The sequence below is a fragment of the Lonchura striata genome, chromosome 9 (genome assembly GCF_050655825.1).
Source record: "Lonchura striata isolate lonStrDom1 chromosome 9, ASM5065582v1, whole genome shotgun sequence".
Classification (NCBI taxonomy): Eukaryota; Metazoa; Chordata; class Aves; order Passeriformes; family Estrildidae; genus Lonchura; species Lonchura striata.
Genome location: NC_140711.1, coordinates 24,573,897 through 24,591,891, shown reverse-complemented (window position 1 = coordinate 24,591,891; position 17,995 = coordinate 24,573,897). Strand labels below are relative to the sequence as shown.

Genomic DNA, 17,995 nt, shown 5'->3' with positions numbered 1-17,995 from the left:
TGAACTAAAAAGGACTGTGCAGATGTCAGGGTGGGGTACAGCTCAGCAGCTTGCAGTGATCTATTCTACTCAAGATCTATTTGATTTGATTCTATTTTCCATTTCTAAGATCCACTACAGATAATTTTTGGTATCATTAGTAGCAATAGCTCTAAAGGCAGTGCAGCCTAAAGAGGAAGAAGGAACTTGGGACTCCTTTCTCCTCCTAAACAAAAATCCCTAGGGAATTGAAGTCCAAGTATCACATCTTTCCTTATTACCTTTTTTGAGAGATTGTTGATGCTCCCTGGAGAGCAGGTCTGGGATTCTACAAGCAGTAGCCTACAGCTCACACAGTCTAATAACAAAGAACTGTGTTCAGAACGGAGAGCAACTTAAAGCAAAAACTGTGGTCTTTAACAGCAGGTTTTGTTGAAACTGTCATTCCTACCACAGCTTGAGAAAAGAGGGTGAAGTGAATGCACACATCCTCTGCCCATGGGGCAGGCTGAGATTTATACCAGCTGTTAAAGCAGCTGGTGACCACAGGATGCCTTTGGCATATTCCTTCTCCCATAGAAGTGCTCCAGCACCTGGGGCCATGTGTGTCAACTGCCTGGCCCCTCTCACAGCTGCTTTTTGACACTGTAATAAACTGAAAATCACGTGGGCATGGATGTGTCCCAAGTAATATAAAGGAATTTATCTTAAATTCCAGTGTCCGCTAAGGTGTTTCCTCTGAATGTAGTTATGGAGATTAAAATACCTTAATTCTCTAGAAAATGCCTCTTTCTGAGGCCTTAAACTCTTTCATTAGGTCAGTCTTTGAGAATGTTATCTCACTATGTTCTTCAAAGTTTCTAGTTGATATGTGTGCTAATTACCATGCTAAGATCCCTTCCATGCTCCAAGTAGTGTGCTCTGTTGTTTGTGACAGTCCTCCCTTTTATGGCCTTTTTCTTAGAGTTATTCAAACTGGTTCTACAGCTTTTCATGAACTCTACTGCTTCAGACTTTTTCAGAACTCTATGTTTTGAAAAGCCACTTTGAATATCTAAATCAGTACAGCAGTTTTTTATTTGCAATATATCAATACCAGTCTGTTCCTTGTCCTCTTGTAATTATCATATTATGTGTTATTAGACTTAGAAAGCCACCCTGAAACCAAATCACCTCATTTTAGAAAAAATGCTAGGGGCAATACATTGCAATTTTTTCTGCATTATATATGAAAAATAGAGAAACCAGAATAATCTTTCACTGTAAGCAACAGCAAATCCAGCAGGGTCAGGTTGATCTGAAGACTCTGCTGGTGCAGCCCAGTGCAGCAGACTGATCTGTGGAAATCAAGAGTGGCCTCAGTCCTTTTCCATTGACTCTATTTCCTTTGTTATGGATTTGGAGAATACAACAGTTATGAGGTAAACATTGAATGAGCTGCATTACAGTTGATTAGGCAGACATAGGTGGGATTAGACTCAGACACAGTGGTGCAAAATCATTTGTTGTAGCTTCATAGAACCAATGGATAAAATCACAGGGTGGGTGCTGTGCTATCTCCTAAAACACATATTCAACCAGCTCCCCTCCTAAAACTCTGACTCCTCTGTAAGCTGCTGAGCCTGGCTCAGAATGGGATTTTCCTCCTCCTCCTCCTCCTCAGCCCCTGTGGTTGGGGTTCAGCTGTGCCATCCTCCCTCCCTCTCCAGCCTGTTCCTGGGCTGGATGCTCCTGGCTGGAATTCACTCCAGAGCTCCTCTGCTCTTTTCAGTTTTCCTTACCCATTCAGGGTTCTCTGTTATTGTAATACTCATCTGCCTCTCTTCCCTCCCACGAATTAGTGTTTTGTCCATGTCCTATCAGCAATATCTCAGAAGGAAAAACTACATTTACTTGGCCAGGTTTCCGTGTTTTAAAGAGACTCCTCTTGAATTTGGGATTGCATTATTGGTTTGTATTTACCAACTCCCCTACTAACTCAGTTATACAGAGAGCACTGAATCCTCTACCATGCAGTTACACTCCAGTTCCTGAGTGAGATCTGGCAAAAAATTTGGATTAAAACATAGAAGTAATTTTACGAAGATTTTTGTTTTTATAAAACAGTGTCCTAATGATTAAAAACCAGTGTTCTCCATAACTGGGTGGTATCTTTTAGCATACATGCTGCCATGGTTCTCTGCCAGTACTAAGTATTAATAAGAAAGTGACACAGGAGAGAAATCTGCAATGGATTTCCTCTGGAAACCATGCTTCTCATATTTCAGAAATTATTTTGCTGTCAATAAACACAAATTCTAGGGACTGCACAAAACTAAAGCTGCAGAGAAACAAATGGATACCAGATGCACTAAAAATTGCTTCTTCTCTTTGTGAGATTCTGTAAACATACGTCAGAGTAGAATTAAATGTCATGTCTGTAATATATTTTTACTTTAAGAAAATGATTTGATGACAAAACAAATCTCAAGTGCAGTTAACACTTAGGCAGTGATTCTGCTCCTCTTCAAGAAGTGTCTGCTATAGAGTTAAAAAAAAATGAAAAATTTAAAATTGTCTTTGACTAGTAAACCTAGAGTATTCTGTAAAGTATTTGCAGTTCTTTGATATGTGAGCATTTAATTTTCAGGTAATAGAGATGATAGACATCATCTCCATGGTTTAAAAAAAAACATACTCTAGAATGTGTTATGTAAGTTTTTACCTGTAGATGAATGTAAATATTTCTGCTGTACTCCTTACAGACTGCTGTCCAAAAGAATGTGCAGTTGATAGAACTATCTTCTTATCTGAAATGCTAGATGGGATTTTAATTTTCAGAACTGTTGTTTTATCAAGAAATACCAGAAATTAAAGTTAGCCTGTTGGCAGTAATATACTGAAAGCACCATAGTTGAAAAAAAAGTTGGTTGTTTATTGTGTATTAGTGTAAGCCAAGAATTCTATTTTCTTGTGAACAGAACTGTATAAAAGTCACTGAAAACATTATTAGTCCTGTGTTTTGTATTTGCAGATATGGGAACACTTTGTGCATAGGTTTCAGCCATTTGCTAAATTCAGGTTTGATATTTGTGGTCTCTCTAGCCTGTGTCTATCATGTCTGGTTGGCCACATCAGTAACACCTACTCTCTAATTCTGCAAATGACACACAGGATGGAACTCAAGCATGTTTGTGTGCATGAAGGAATAGAAAATACTTGCTTGTAAATTCATATAAAATTGCCTTACTCGGTGTTTAGCAAATACACAGAATCTATATGCAACAACCTGAATATACAGTTTTTCTGTGATGATTAATGAGTCTGAGTTAATTATTTGAAGTTTTACTCAAATTTTTATTTCTGGTATTTTTCAGCGACTACTTGAGAAAAAGGCAGTGAAATTTGCTTTCTCTGACAACTGTAAAACACTTTGGAAACAACATTTTTTTCTGTAATGGCAGAAACAAATACTTATTCCCCTGCTCATTAAATTTAATGATATGCTTTTGCATATATTTGTCTAGCCAATATCCAATGATTTCCCCTATTTAAAAACTCTTTTGCTGGTGTGAGTCCTGAAATTCTGAGTAGCAGAGTGATGCTCAGTACACTACAGCACAGAACTGATAATGACCAAGAGCTGCAAGGCTGCAATGATATTATCAGATCCTGATGGAGTGGAGTGTTCAGGGACATCTGTCTCCCTGATACATTGTGGGATGCAAATCACAGATATGAGATGGGACAGGAACTCCAGAAATCAGATCCTGAGATACTTTTATGAGCCTGAATCAATCCAGAAATACTATTCTGACTCAGTACAGGGATGGAGCACTGACTCTAAGATGTGGCTTTGTGATCCCTTCCAAAAGAACTGCCCAAAGTGAGTTCAGCAGTTTTTCCCGACTAGGACTGCAAAACAGAAAACAGAGTTCTCTTATTTAAGACCATATGCTCTAAATAATAACCAATGTATTTGTTTCTGGAGCTCAGGAGAGAAAAGTGAGCTGGTGGTGCCATGGAAAAAGAGCTTAGTCCTGACTCAGCCAACGTCAGCGAAAATATACCTGCTGGTTCTGATGGGTTCTAGTTTAGATCCTCATGCACACAAAATTTGGTTATTATTGAAATATATTTAAGCTTCCTGTTACACAGTGTTGACACAGCTGGTGATTTCCAGCCCTCGGTGCCCACATGAATACGAGATGGTGAAAGGCTTCAATGTCTCTAACGTGAGCCATTGAGTTTAGCTGGAAAATACATTTCCTCTGATTGTAAAGGTTTTAGATGAAGCAAAAACATGAGTTCAGCAGAGTGGGAGACTTGATAAGAAAGCTGGCAGAGAGAATATTCAAACTTTAGAGCTCAGCTCTACTCAAAATAATGTTTTGGACTTGGCAAAGTGGTATAAATTTGTCACTGCCTGTGTGGGTCTCTTAGCAGGAGGTTACTCAAGCTGTGAAGACAGTCAAGCCCTCCACAGCTGTAACAGGAAGACTTTTGACTTTCTGATGTTGAACATTTTGGTCTTTCTAAACCAGACTCGGGGTGTGTTTCTGCTGAAGTCACAGAAATTTCAGACTGCAATTTCTGAAAGACTTCTCAAGAGGACTTCAGAGGGGCAACAAAGAGGGGACCTCATTCATTTGTATAAATGTCTAAAAGGAGGGGGTCAAGAGTATGGACCAGGCTCTTCTTGATGGTGCCAAACAACAGGACAAGAGGCAATGAGCAGAAATGGATTCACAGGAAGTTCCACCTGAACATGAGAAAGAAATTTCCTTGCAGTGACTGTGCATTTGAACAGATTGCCCAGAGGGGATGTGGAGTCCCCCTCACTGAAGACACCCCAGAACCATCTGCACACAATCCTGTGCCACGTGCTCTGGACAACCCTGCTGCAGCTGGGGAGTAGGACCAGGTGATCTACTGTGGTCCACCTGAACCAGGTGATCCACCTGAACCACTCTGTGATTCTGTTAAGACAAGGAAGGTGCTGTTCCTTCCTTGCAGGTTCAATCTTCTGGTCTCATAGGCAGCATATCATACCAAATCTCTCAGAAACTGTGTTTCATCTTTAAAGTAATTAGTTTTTTGCTTCCGCTATTTCAGTTGGAAGGCTACTGGAAGTCTTGATTGCTCTAGTGATCAGAAACTTTCTTCTAATTTCCAACCTAAATTTATTCACAGCTGGTTAATATCCATTTGTTTCCGTGCCAGTTTTGTTCTTAGCTAATTTAGTTTTTTCCATATCTGGTGTTTATCTCCCCGATGCATTTACATGCTGTGATTATGGTCCTGCTGAGCTGTCATTCTGCTCAATGAAATAAGCCAAAATCTTTTGGTCTCTTCTTGCAAGATAGATTTTCCCTTCTCCTTGATCATACTTCTTTGGACCTGTTTCCATGCCTCTCTTCTCTACAAGATTCTCAGCTGAAAATTTGCTACTGGCATTGTCAACTGGCACTGATATCTTCCTGACTATTCTGGAAAAAACTCTTCTAAAACTAGATCTGCATCTGTCTTTTTTATGGATGTATTTTATCGACAACTTACAGCCATTATGTATGTGCAAGTCATTCTTCTCAGTAATTTCTAAATCATAGTCCAGGGCTTAGGGTAGGTTTTCTGTTATTGATGACCAGAACTATATTGTAGTGTTAAATGAAATTGTATTTTTATCGCTGAAGTACAGACAGGTCCCTCTTTCTGGTGACTGGAGCTCAGCAGTACTGAATGTTTCCCAATATTGACAATGTCTTCCAGCACTGAGTAATCAACAAATGCAGTCACCATCTTCCTGCTTCTTGTATGTTTGTGGATGAAGTAACAATCACTTCCAAAAGTGATCCACAAACTTAACTTTCCTCAGTCTGACAGTCCTTCCTTTACTGCTCTATTTTTCATTTCCCCATGAATGAGTTTCCTGCCTTCTTTACAGATTTACTGCTATTCTTTATTTTCTCCAACTTCAATAATTTCTTTTGTAACACCATAACAAATGCTTACCAAAGATCATATAGATCACTCCAGTGATACTTCCCTTCCCTAGAACCCCAGTTATGAACAGAAGATGCTGTTGGGTTAGTCTGACATTATGTTGTCCTGATAAATTCAAATAGCATTTTTTTCTTTATTTCTTTGTCTAGGTTTGTTTAGTTTTCCTTGAAATCTGTTCCCTAAAACCTTGAAGATTACAGATAGCCATATGGGTATCTGGGCTGTTAGCTGTCTTACCATTTGTCTCACCTTATCTTAAATCTGGTATATTTTCTGTTGTTCTGTTCACATTTGTAACTAGACTATAACGTATTTTCTGCCAAGTCTCCAATTTAATATAACACATTTGTAATAGCTGAAGAATTCATATCCTCTTAAACACTTTGGTTTTGCATCATAAATTAGGTTATCCATAACACAGATGCCACTTTGAGTATGTTTTACTTCTCCTCTCTTTTTTTATGAGATAACCAAAAAAATTCCAATTGTTTTAATATACTTGAATATATTTCTAAGGTCTAAATAAGCTTTACTTTAAGAAACATGTACTTTTTCCTTCTGCCTATGAGGAATTATCTTCATCCTCTGTCTGCTCTCCATGCTCTGTGTTAAGGCACAACCTCAACAACTTAATTATTTGTGAAACTTCTTAAAAATTTTTGCTCATTTTCTTTGGGTCCAGGTTTTTAATATAACCATCACCTTTGTTTTTCTGCCTTTCCTGAATAGCATTGGATCCTTTTTTGTGAGTGCTACATGGATTATTGTTCTTTCACTATTTCCATGTAGTATCTACCTGTCTTCTAATAATTATGATTTCTTTTCTTTGCACAGGTCCAGGAAATCCTATGCATCTCTTCCAGCTGTATATAACTTGCCATGTTGTGTATATTACCTGGATTAGGTAAAGTGGTAATATCAACTGTTCAGAACACTGTTCAGCACTCACTTCCTTCCTAGTTGCCATACTTTTGCTCAGTTTTCTCTGTTGTACACCATAATTTTCCCTCTTTCTTTTATCGAACATTCTTTCTTGCGTTCCTTTTACAAAACCTTCTTAAAATTGTCCTGGTTCTTATAAGGATGTTGGGCAACAAATAGCAAAAGATGAAAGATGTCATCAACATCTCAAGCCTGCAGCAGGAAAATTATATTCCTTGTTAAACGGCCATGAATGACAGCAGAAATAACCTGTCACTTTGATAAGACACATGTCAAGCTGTATTTTTTATTTTATTAATAATTTCTGTCACATTTCTGTCATTACTCCTATGACAATGGTGTCCAAGGCCATATTGAGGACAAAGGCCATCTCCTACCTAGCATAAATAATATGAATCTGTTCTTTTGTTTATTTTTTTTCAGATTTTAAGAGGTTGTGATGGATTGCTAACGTATCAAAATGTGATGTTTACTCTCAGTTTTACATAATACTCAGAAATACTCAAAAAGTTTCTATTTGTTGTAGTCTTTGTTTACTCCTACAAAGATTAGCAAAATTTACCATGTGAAATTCTGTGAAGTTACACTCTAATATTTAGTATTATTTATTGAGAAACGTATTTCTGTATTTCAGGCTAGGCTTAAATGGGCAAGTATTTCTCCCTATTTAACTGACTTTTAATTAACAATGAATAACAGTTCCTGGATCTTTTATTGATACACCTACTAGTCAGAAAATGTTGAATTTGAAAATGCATTTTGTGACAGCTTTCCTGCCCCTATCCAGGAAATGCTGTATTCACCAATTGACACTGTAGCTTTGGAACCCAACTGGTGACATTGGGAAGACAAAAATTAACATGAAAAAAGGCTGGAAGAAAATCACTCTGTTTCTTCCAACAGTATAATTTCAAATTGCTTCACTGATACAAAAGTTAAGATACAGCTGGCTCTAACGTTGATGAAGCAAATTTTAAAGTTTGTTTCCTCAGCTTTTGAAAATTATTAGTCTATACAGCGAAATGATTGACAGTAAATGGATGTCAAAATAATTCTCAAGGTTTCATTTTTAAATGTCAGTGGACAAGAGCATCTGAATTTCTTCTATGTATCTCATAACAGCAGTCATAATATAATCAAAAAAGGTAATTTATCTAAATTCATTGCACTGCACTTTCCTTATCACACATGCTTTTGGTGTTGTTCTAAATGCATAGATGTTATTTTGTTCTAAATGCATATTTTATTGAAAAATGCTGTCCAAACGTGTTGGTAACTTGTATTCAATATCCATATTGGGGTAAGAGGTGTAAAAAGGAAATTATATTAAATGAACATGTTACCAGAAGACAGCAGACTGCTCTAACACAAGTGAACATGAAGCAGTAGAGTGTTCCACGTTTTACAGAGAACCTCACAAACACTTCATTTACTGTGGGGATTGTAAAAATAGAAAAGCATGTGAGAAAAGTGAATTTATGGATACCCTGCAAACATTGTAGATAAAATTCAGGTGGTTTTTATAAAGCTGGCTGCTTCCCTCCTCGTGGCAGTCCCTTATTGCTTCGTAATCCTCCCACGGTGTGAAGAGGGAGCTCTGCTGGTGACAAACTTTCCACCACCAGTTCACCTCCCTCTACTCATGTGAGTGAACACTCAGTGAGTAGCACTTCGCTGTGGAACACTTTTGGTTCTGCTTTGTTTTGTGCCCAAGGGGTGCTGGAGGGGACTCAGCCCTGCTCAGGCACAGTGGTGGGGGGTGAGCTGCCTGCCCTGCATGGGCAAAGCTGCACAAATGGGGCAGGAGGCAAAAACATTGCACGAAATGCTCCAAACTCCAGCAAGGAGGAGAAAATCAGCAAGCACGACAGTGAGAGGAGCAGCAGTGGCAAACCTGAGTGTCATGATAGGTAATGGAGAAGTAGAAGAAGAAAACTTAATGCTCACATAGACTATGAAAATCTACAGAAGTTTGGCACAAAATGGTTTTTTTTTGAGAGGAACTGCAGTAATGCTGATGCATGATTAATTGTGCAAACTTTGGGAAAATCACATTCAGTGGCTAATATTAAACTTTGGGTTGTGATTTGTATTTCTGGGCATGGGTAAACTGATGAGACATAGTTTTTTTTTGGTTTTTTTTTTTTCTATTGCGTATTATGAGTTTCACTTACTTGATATTTTAGAATTTACTTTATTTATATGCAAATAAACCACTGGAAGTAAAACTAATGTACCAATGACTCAGAACTTCAAAAGCCTGAGAGCAGAGCAATGAAATGTTAGACTGTTTATAATAATTCTAACCTGGCAGAAAAATTTGCTGAATTTGGTATTTATGATCCTTAGGCATTTTAGTAGAAATATACAATGACAATGATGAAAATCCATAGATACAGAAAGTCACTTCCTAGCTTACATGCCATGACTCTGATTTGGAAGACAAGTGTTTCTCAAGTTTTGCCTTACCTATTTCTGAAACAGACTGTACAAAATTAGACTCCGTGACACAAACAACTAGTATGTACTTTGTGTGCTGGGTAGATTAATTTTAAGTACTATTACAATGCTTTTAACTTTTCATTTTCAACATTTGCAAAAAGTAAGCTGGATAGAGGATTTAAAATGGACCTGGTTTGTACATCAACGCCTTTTCTTTAAAGTTTGCTTAGAAACAAGATTATTACAAATTACAAAGTAATCTAAAGCTGAGCTGCGAGACTGCAATTCCCAAAGTCTAAATTTCTGTATGAATTATTTTTTCCATCCCTTCATGCCTGTTGTTCTATTTGAATAATTCTTCCTGATACAGCTGGTGGGTTTTATTCCAACGTTTTATCCTCCTCCTTTGCATAGTAAATTATGACAATAGTGGTAGATTAAAAAAATAAAGTACAGCATGGTTCTTGAGTAAACAGTGCCTCTTTGGTGAAAGTTATATACTGGGTTTAGACTAACATTTATATTAATATATGACAGACACTACATTAGGGGCTGTTGTTTTTTTATTTTTTTGAATGAACTTAATTCCAGAATAGAGGGGTGAATCCTTAGTTGGTTAGTAAAAGTTCTTCCTAATTTACATCCAGTAAAACACAGCATGAGCCAAGAATTTCTGAGCCTTTGCAAGATTTTCTACTAGGCTCTTGTAAAATTGCTCAGCAGCTTCAAGGAAAGCTTCTCCCTACCAGCATTGCAAATGCTCACAATTTTTACAGTTTCAGTCTGTGCCTTTGCCAAATGCAATTTATCATCTACTTTCTTTGAATGAACTTCATTCTATGAAAGTGAGCTCATTAGTTTTACCTTTTTTTAATTTACAAGCAGTTCATAATCTGCTGTTCAAAACTTGGGAGAACTGCTACTGAAATACTGGCAAATATCAAGGCAAAATGGAAAACATACCACCATAAACACTGCCCTAGTGTTGTGAGTACATTTAGAAAAGAGTTGTAATAATAAAATATTATCAGTTTATCGCCATGTAATTTTACCTAGGATAGGAGTTATGATTCAGAGACACCACAAGTGATCAGTTAGGATCACAGCCATGTGCCAAGATTTTAAAAATTTTGTAGCTTCAAGTTATTAAGTTTATGTTGGTATTAACGGCAGAGCAGAGATTCAATTTAGCACTGAATTGAATTTTACATTGTGCATGTTCTTTGTGGGCCATCTTATTAATGTAAAAATACACGACTTTTTTTTTTATTCATAACTGTTTAATAGTTTGGGGTTCATTTATTTTAGGTAGAAGTGTCACCAACACTGTCACAGTATTTTTAATATGTTTCCAAGTAAACCAAAGTGGGATTTGCATCTGCAGTTAATATTGAGATTGTTCTGCTTCCCTTTCCTCAGTGAGTTAGCTGTGTCTTAAATGTTGAGAAATGAGTGCAAAAATGCCTTTTATGAAATATTTAGCAGTACTTTTCATGTGAAACATGTGAAGCCCTTGAGGTTCCAACTTGCAAGAATTTTCATGTACATATACTTAGTTTTTAATAGACCCTCTACAAACATATAGGCGTATGTTTGACAACTGAAATCATAATGAAATGTGAATGATTAATATGGGAAATGCCAATGGCACAATGTTAAATATCACGACACAAGAATTAAGAGCATGAAGCTGATTGCAATTAAAAGTTTAGGAGACTGAACTGATCTATCTGAAACGATCTCATCTGGAACTTGGCCAAGGCATTGTGACTAACAAGCCTGCTCCTGCAAAAAAGTGCCAGAGGAGCTCTGATACCCCTGTGTGGTCAAGATTTCTGCTTTGTCTAAATTAAGCCATCTCAAAACATAACACTGCCATATATATAATCCCATGCCAACATTTGGCAAAGCACTTCTTCTGTTCAAGCATTTGTGCTGGGGAAGGCTGACTAAATACAGCATCAGGGCAAACAGTTTTGAAAGCATTTATTTTGAATTTCATAGGAAGCCAAATGCTGTGCACATACCATTCTGTGACTGAAATTTTCCCCCTGTTCATTTATAGTACTTTCATAGATGTCAACAGGAGGACTGGCACCAGGTCTGTAATATACTGTAAAAACTTTGAAACATCTTATAGTCGGTTGTGAAAATTACAGCAATTTGAGAGCAGTGATTGGGGGATGAACTCAGCTTATGTTCTTCTTCCATCTGGTCTGCTACTGTTCTGTTGAAGATGGAATTGGATTGCACACATTATCCTGAGAGACAAATACTCTCTTTCACCTGTACAATTTAGCATTTAGACTTGGCTCTTCTGCCTTATCTGTGAATCCCAGGGTGCGCTCCCGTATCCATCTCCTGTCAGAGCCTACATCTACTGAATTAAACAGGATCCTTACATAACTGAGGTTGTACATTTGTGGACAAAGAACCCGTGCATTTCATCAGAAGTTCTCTGTCTGATGCAGGAGCCTCAGCCCCATGCTCAGGAGGGGCAGCTGCTGCCTCAGGACCCCGGCAGTCCCTGTGGTTGCTGCAAACACAGAGAGAGCAAAGGCTCAGGCTCATGAGGATGTGAAAGAGCTTTCAAAGAGCTCCCATGGCACTGCACTCCTCTGCATCCTAGTGCTGCCCGGGCTGCTGGCTCTCTGCAAGGCCACCTCACCTCTCTCCCGGTGTTTTACCTGAAAGCAGGCGGTGCACAAGTGATGGCAAAAGCAAATCCTACAGAAAGGCACCTGGAAATGGGAAGGCAGGACATATCTTCATCTTAGGTGTTTTAAACTGCCTTTGGAATTTATTTTAGGACCGCTCTAGTCTTTCTGTGTTGTGAGGCTTCACTTAGAAAACAGTAAGAAGGAAATCTAAAGCTAGATCTTTGAAATAAACAAAGTGGTTTTCTGGCTTTTGGGGAAACAAAACCAAACCAACAAACCTAATCTGTACTATAAACAAAAAATTAAGAAGAGATACACACATTATAGCATGATGTTGTAAAGTACTTTCGGTGGTGGACTTCAGCAAAGCTTAAATGCAAAGTATATTTCATCTACACTTGCACAATTTACTGAGCTCAGTCAGAAATTCCCTGCTGAAGCTGATAATGATTGATGCCTCTCCAAGATAGGTAAAATCCCAATCTCTGTAATTATGCTTATTACCTTGTTACGGTTGTTAAGGTTCTCCCCTTTTAGAAGTATTCCAAGAATTAGCTGAGTTACAGCAGGTTATTAGTGAAACATGGGCTCTGCAAGCATCTTCTAAAATAAGGGGACTATGGAATTAATTCTGCAGACTTTACTTTTATATCTGAGAACAGAACAGTAGGAAAAAAAGGAAATGATTATTGGAATTCTAAATCAGATCTTATGTTTGACCCCAATAACTTCAGAAGAGCTACTGCTCTAATGCATGTAGGATCAGGCGTTATATATTGGCCCACCATTTTGCATTTGGATGTACCCAGTGTAGTTTACCCAGCTAAACACCCCACCTTCTCTTCAAGAAGTGTGAGTTCTATGAAGAGCTCAGTGTTTTAAAAATCAGATTATTTTTGCTTAAGAGTCCAAGGTGCTGACTTATATGTCTGACTTGATCTACCCAAACTGGGATGGGTTTATGGTTCAGCTTATTTTAGATTAACAGGTAATTGAAAATAGTTCTTCCTAAATTAGTAAAAGTCTTAGAAGAAGCCTTGGATAGTAAGAAAGGACCTATAATGCTTAAAATGTGCCATGTACATTTTTTTTTACATGTATTTGTATGGTAACTTAGCTTATGTTCCAACATGGTTTAATCAACATTACAGTAGATCATCTCATTGCAAAGAAATTAGCTTTTTACTGTCTTTGCCTGACTCACTTAAAGGCTCTAATTAAGGATATACTAAACACGAAAATCTCTCCTAAGGCTTTAGGCTTTGTAGATGTTATCTGAAGCTCATTAATGCTTCCGGTTAGGACAAAAATACATTCAAAAGTTTGGATGATGAACTTTTGGGCTTTTGTTTTTAAAAATGATAAGTGTAATCAACAGGAATAGTATTTTTACTTCAGCATGCCTTTTAAGATAATTTGTTTATAATTTATTTGTATTTGAGCCAGAAAAATAAAAGTATTTGGAAAGAAAAAATTAAAATACACCTGTCACAACATAGTTGTATGTTCTGATCTTATTTCCTACTGCAAGTTTGACTTCAATCTTTGAATGACTCAGAAAATTTACAGTGCTGTGAGACACCTCAGGATTCCATTAGATACCCTTTTATAAAGTGCTGTACATCTGTAGAAATCTTCCAAAATGTCACTCACAGCAAAAAAACTTCTGCTTACAGATGTAAATACCTATTTGGCAATGTCCCGTTCAGTAGCATTATTTATAGGCTTGGTTTTGTGTCTTAACCTTATTATCAGAAATAAACGGTAACACGCATACTCCCTCCACTGATGACATCTGTTAAAACCTGTTTGCTCTCCTATTACAAGCAGTATTATGTCACGTTATTTATCACTGCTGCGACCAGGTAACACAAACATGAAAGAGTAACCGGTGTCATTCAGCTCTGGCAGGCAGTGCTGAATCAGATGCTCTCTTAACTCCCGGGTACCGCGCACTGCCCGCGGTGCCAGGAGCGCTCGGTCGGGCTTTAAACGCTGTGCGAAAAACCGAGCGCAAGTGGCCAGCCCGCACCTCCTGAGGCTGCGGCTCCCCTCTGAACGGCCCCGCTGCCAACACCGCACACAAGGATGTGCGTGATAAAAGCATCTGATCCTTCCTGGCAGTGAGCACCAAGCCAGACTGGGTCAAAGCAAAGGAGGGAATCTGGGAGATCAGTGTAAACCTTTACTCCGCTTTGATACTTCCTCCTTCAAAACAGACTTGGCTTTCCAAGGAAGAGCCACGTGAAGGAGAGCGGGAGTCAAGGTTAAAGCCATCAGGTCCAAGGCAGTGGAATGTTCTTATCAGGGAGGGGTGTATTCTGCCAAGGCAACGCAGATCAGTAGGATCATAAGACAAGATTTCTGCCTAAAATCTTGAAGTCTCTTCGCCGTGTGTTTGAATTCATTCTACAAAGTCATTCCGTGGCTTAGCAAAATTAATCCTCATCCCGTGTCGGGAGGGAGGAATAGAAATCCATCACCTTTAAACACAACACATTGAGCAAATCGACAGTTTGAGTGTGGCGTGAAACCTTTGCAGATTTTGCAAAGCAAGTGCTCTGTCTTTTCCCTTATTGTTTGCCCTTCACTTGACATACAGGAAGAGATGCATCAAGAGGATGGCAGGAGACATGTGTCACTTAAAGCATGCCATAACAATGTTTGCCCTGGAATACTCCCTTGAATCTGTTTGAACAAGCAGGCATCACACATGGAAAAACACACAGAGAACTTCACCTAGTTACAAAGTTGACAGAACCCCTTCGCCATCCTCCCCCGCTGAGCAGCGCCAGCCCCGGGCACGCCGCTCCCTTCGGCCCTGAGCTGGAGAGCCGCGGTCACGGCGCACCGGGTCACTTGTTGCACAGTGCCAGGGTGGCATCTCCCCTCCGCTCAGCCCACCGAAAGTCGCCGGAGCCGCGTTTCGGCGGAGCCCGCTCCGAGCTCCCGCCGCGGCCGCTTACCTGCATGTGTCCCTGGTACATCCTGCCGCGGCTGCTCGGCTGCCCTCGGCCCGGCAGGTGCGCTGCGCTGGGGCGCTTCTCCGGCCGCTCGACTACTAGAAAGAAAAAAAAAAAAAAAAAAAGGGAAAAAAAAAGGCAAAAAGGAAAAAAAAAAAAAAAGCCTAACCCTGAAGGAGCTATTTTTGGCTAAAGCTCCGTTTGTCCTGGCAGCTCCTGTACCGGTTTCAGTAACCCAGAGCTGTTCGCCGCCCTCCTCTCGCCTCGCTGCCTGTTTCCCCCTGCGAGGCGGTGCCGGCACTGCCCGGGAGCGGTGCCGGGGGCGCTGGGCAGGCGGGCGGACCCGGGCAGGGCTGCGGGCGGCCGGGCGGGGAGAGCCGCGGGGCGGAGCGGGGCCGCCGCTGCTGCCGGGCCGCGCCCGCCCCGCCGCGCCTCGTCCCGCTGCAGCCGCCCCGGCCTGGCGGCCCCGGCCCGGCCGCCCTCCCCCGCCTCCCGCCGGCAGCCCCGGCCTCCTTCCCGCCCCCCTTCCCTCCTCCTCCTTCCTTCTCTCCTCCCTCCTTCCCTCCCTCTCTCCCTCCGCAGGGGGAGCGCGCAGCATCCAGGGAACGCGCGGAGCCCCGCGGCCGCCGGGCGGAGCCGCCGGGGTCCCGCTGCAGCCCCGAGCCCACCGCCCCGCCAGCGCTGGCGGATCCCGCTGCAGTCATTAAAAGAAAAAAAAAATACAAAACAAGGCCAAAAACCCCAGAAGAAAAAAAAAAACCTGCTAAGCATAACAGCAGAAATCGGAGCGTCCCGGAGCCAGGACTCGGCAAAACCTGGATGTGGCACACGGAGCCCGCGGTGGCGAGTTTCGGCTGCCCGCGGAAGCGGAGGCGCGCAGGGAGCGGCCCCGGCGCGGGCGCATCCCGGCGATGGGCGCTGCCCGCGGAGCTCCCGGCCGCGGGGAGCCGGGCTCAGCAAAAAGAGCGGGCCGGGCCCTACCTTGTGCTCTGCGTGTGAAGAGCGAACGTGATCTGTTGTAATTCCCAGGAAATATCAGGAGACTCTGGTTCTGGCTCCGTAGTATCGCTTAGCAGCGTTTTTCAGCGCTTGCCAAAGACAGTGTTATATAGGCAAAAAGCTGGCAGCGGCCCGTACGTGCAAAATTCTGACCTTGTAAACTGGCACAACAGGCCTGGCTAAATCCTGAAGGAGACACCTGCATCGTCTTGGATCCAGCTTTTTTCTCCACTTCGCCACCTCAAACCTGAAACTCCCAATCTGCTAAAAGGAGCAGCTGCTTCAATTTCATCTTAAATTTCTGTCCTACCCAGTGTGTCTATATTCAGTAGCACAGAAAACCTCCAGCGCCTGGAATTTGCTAGATTGTGTAATGTCTTGGCTCTGAGCTCTCAAGTTTCACTATTAAACTACACAAAACTTTATGATGCTTTTGATAGACCAGAGCAATCCAGCCTTAAGCATGCTCCTGTACTAGAGCAATGCAAAATAGATTTCTTATTCCTGAGACCAGCACATTTGTATCATCACAGCTCTCATGTCAGCTGACTAAAAAAGCCTTTTTGAAGTGTTCTCATTCAGCTAAAAAAATGGGTTTTTGCAGAACATGAGTTCATAAAGTCTTCAGTGATGGCATAAGCAAAATCTATCCAATTATTTTTTTCACTTAGGCTTAAGAGTTTTATCTTTTAGATAGATAGCAAAAATGACAGTTCTTTTACATCCAGTGAATATGTATCCAGCTCACTGAGATTTTCAGAACGGCCGAGGAGTTTAGCCATGTATTGGTGATAAAAGGAAAGAAGAAATGATTTTTTTTTTTTTTGTCTAAATCCCTTAAGCTGCTTTGAAAACCTCAATTAAGAGCTGATGAGCTTAAAATACATCTTTGGGATTGTTCATACATGTTAGACATATATTACTGTAAAACTTCACAAAGGGTGACTGCACTGATTTGAATTATCGTGGTTTCACTTAAAATACACAATACGGAGAACAGATTTTTCAGATGTAAAATTTTGGCTGCCTTTGTGCTCAATTTATAAGTTTAGATCTAGGTGAAAAAACCCAAGTCCTATTTAAACTTGGAGCCCTGATGTCTTTGCTCTTTGTTGAGATTTATTAGACTCTTTAGCTTTTAGTAATCTTGAAGGTGCAATTCTTCACTCTGACTACAGTAGATCCAGAGTGAGCATTCCTGTGTCAGTGTGCAGATTTTCCATAGTAGCTGAATGTTTCTAAGGCACTTGAAAATATCTTTTCCTTACTGTTTTTTTAATTGTTATTGTTCTTTTAAGTCTGAGGTTCTTGTGTTTTTCTCAGTGGGAAAACTGGGGGAAATTTGTCAATGCCAGTGTGTAGCATTAACTAATTTTTCTAAATCTCAGTATATGCGTCATGACTTAAATTTTTTCTACAAGGTATGAAAATCACACTTATAGTAAAAGAGTTGTTAATTTAGCAATGGTTATTCAAGCTATGTTATTTGTGAGTGTAGGACAAACACTGGTAGAATTTGTCAAGGTCCAAATGCTAGAGATTAATAGTGTAGTGTGTTACAGGCATTTTTCCTAATGCATCTGAAGCACAATTCGTTGCACAATTTGTTGATGTCACATTTTGGCAGGATTTGAGTGATCCAGTAAAGCCAGATAGATCCAGCTTTTGCCTTTTTCCTTAGCAGGGGCTAAATCACTTGGCAGTGGTCAGGGAGGGAGCTGGCAGAGCAGCAGCTGGTGCAGAGCAGAGATGGAGGGAGAGGTGTGCAGGTACACAGGGGCTGCAGGGGCTCCTCCTGCTTGAGGAGCTGCTCCTCAAGTATGGCTCAGCCCAAGGCACACTCACAAGTGTTCTGCTTCCACAGGTGTAAACTCTGCCTTTGCTCTCCCTCTTCACAAGAAGAAGCTTCAGTGAGATTGTTTCTCTCTCCATCCAGTCCTAATCTGGAATCAGTTATTGCTCAGTTATTGTGCAGCGTAAATCTGGGTGCTGGGTGGCACAGAAAGCATTAATGTGTAATTATGTACC

At 40.5% G+C, this 17,995-nt stretch overlaps 1 protein-coding gene across 13 annotated transcripts in view; it reads right to left on the bottom strand.

The window, feature by feature from the left end:
• PEX5L (peroxisomal biogenesis factor 5 like) overlaps positions 1 to 16,299 on the bottom strand; it is a 98,322-nt gene extending 82,023 nt beyond the window's left edge. For 3 of the 13 annotated variants that reach the window (XM_021543380.4, XM_021543389.4, XM_021543414.4), the window contains exon 1: positions 14,972 to 15,066. In XM_021543380.4, the coding sequence (XP_021399055.1) occupies positions 14,972 to 14,992 (21 nt within the window). In that variant the 5' untranslated portion in view covers positions 14,993 to 15,066. Of the gene's footprint in view, positions 1 to 14,971; positions 15,358 to 15,728; positions 15,744 to 15,949; positions 15,969 to 16,120 lie in introns of those variants that run through there. The other 10 variants (XM_021543361.4, XM_085587989.1, XM_021543369.4 and 7 more) reach the window with 8 other exon arrangements.
• Between the last annotated feature and the right edge of the window lie 1,696 nt (positions 16,300 to 17,995).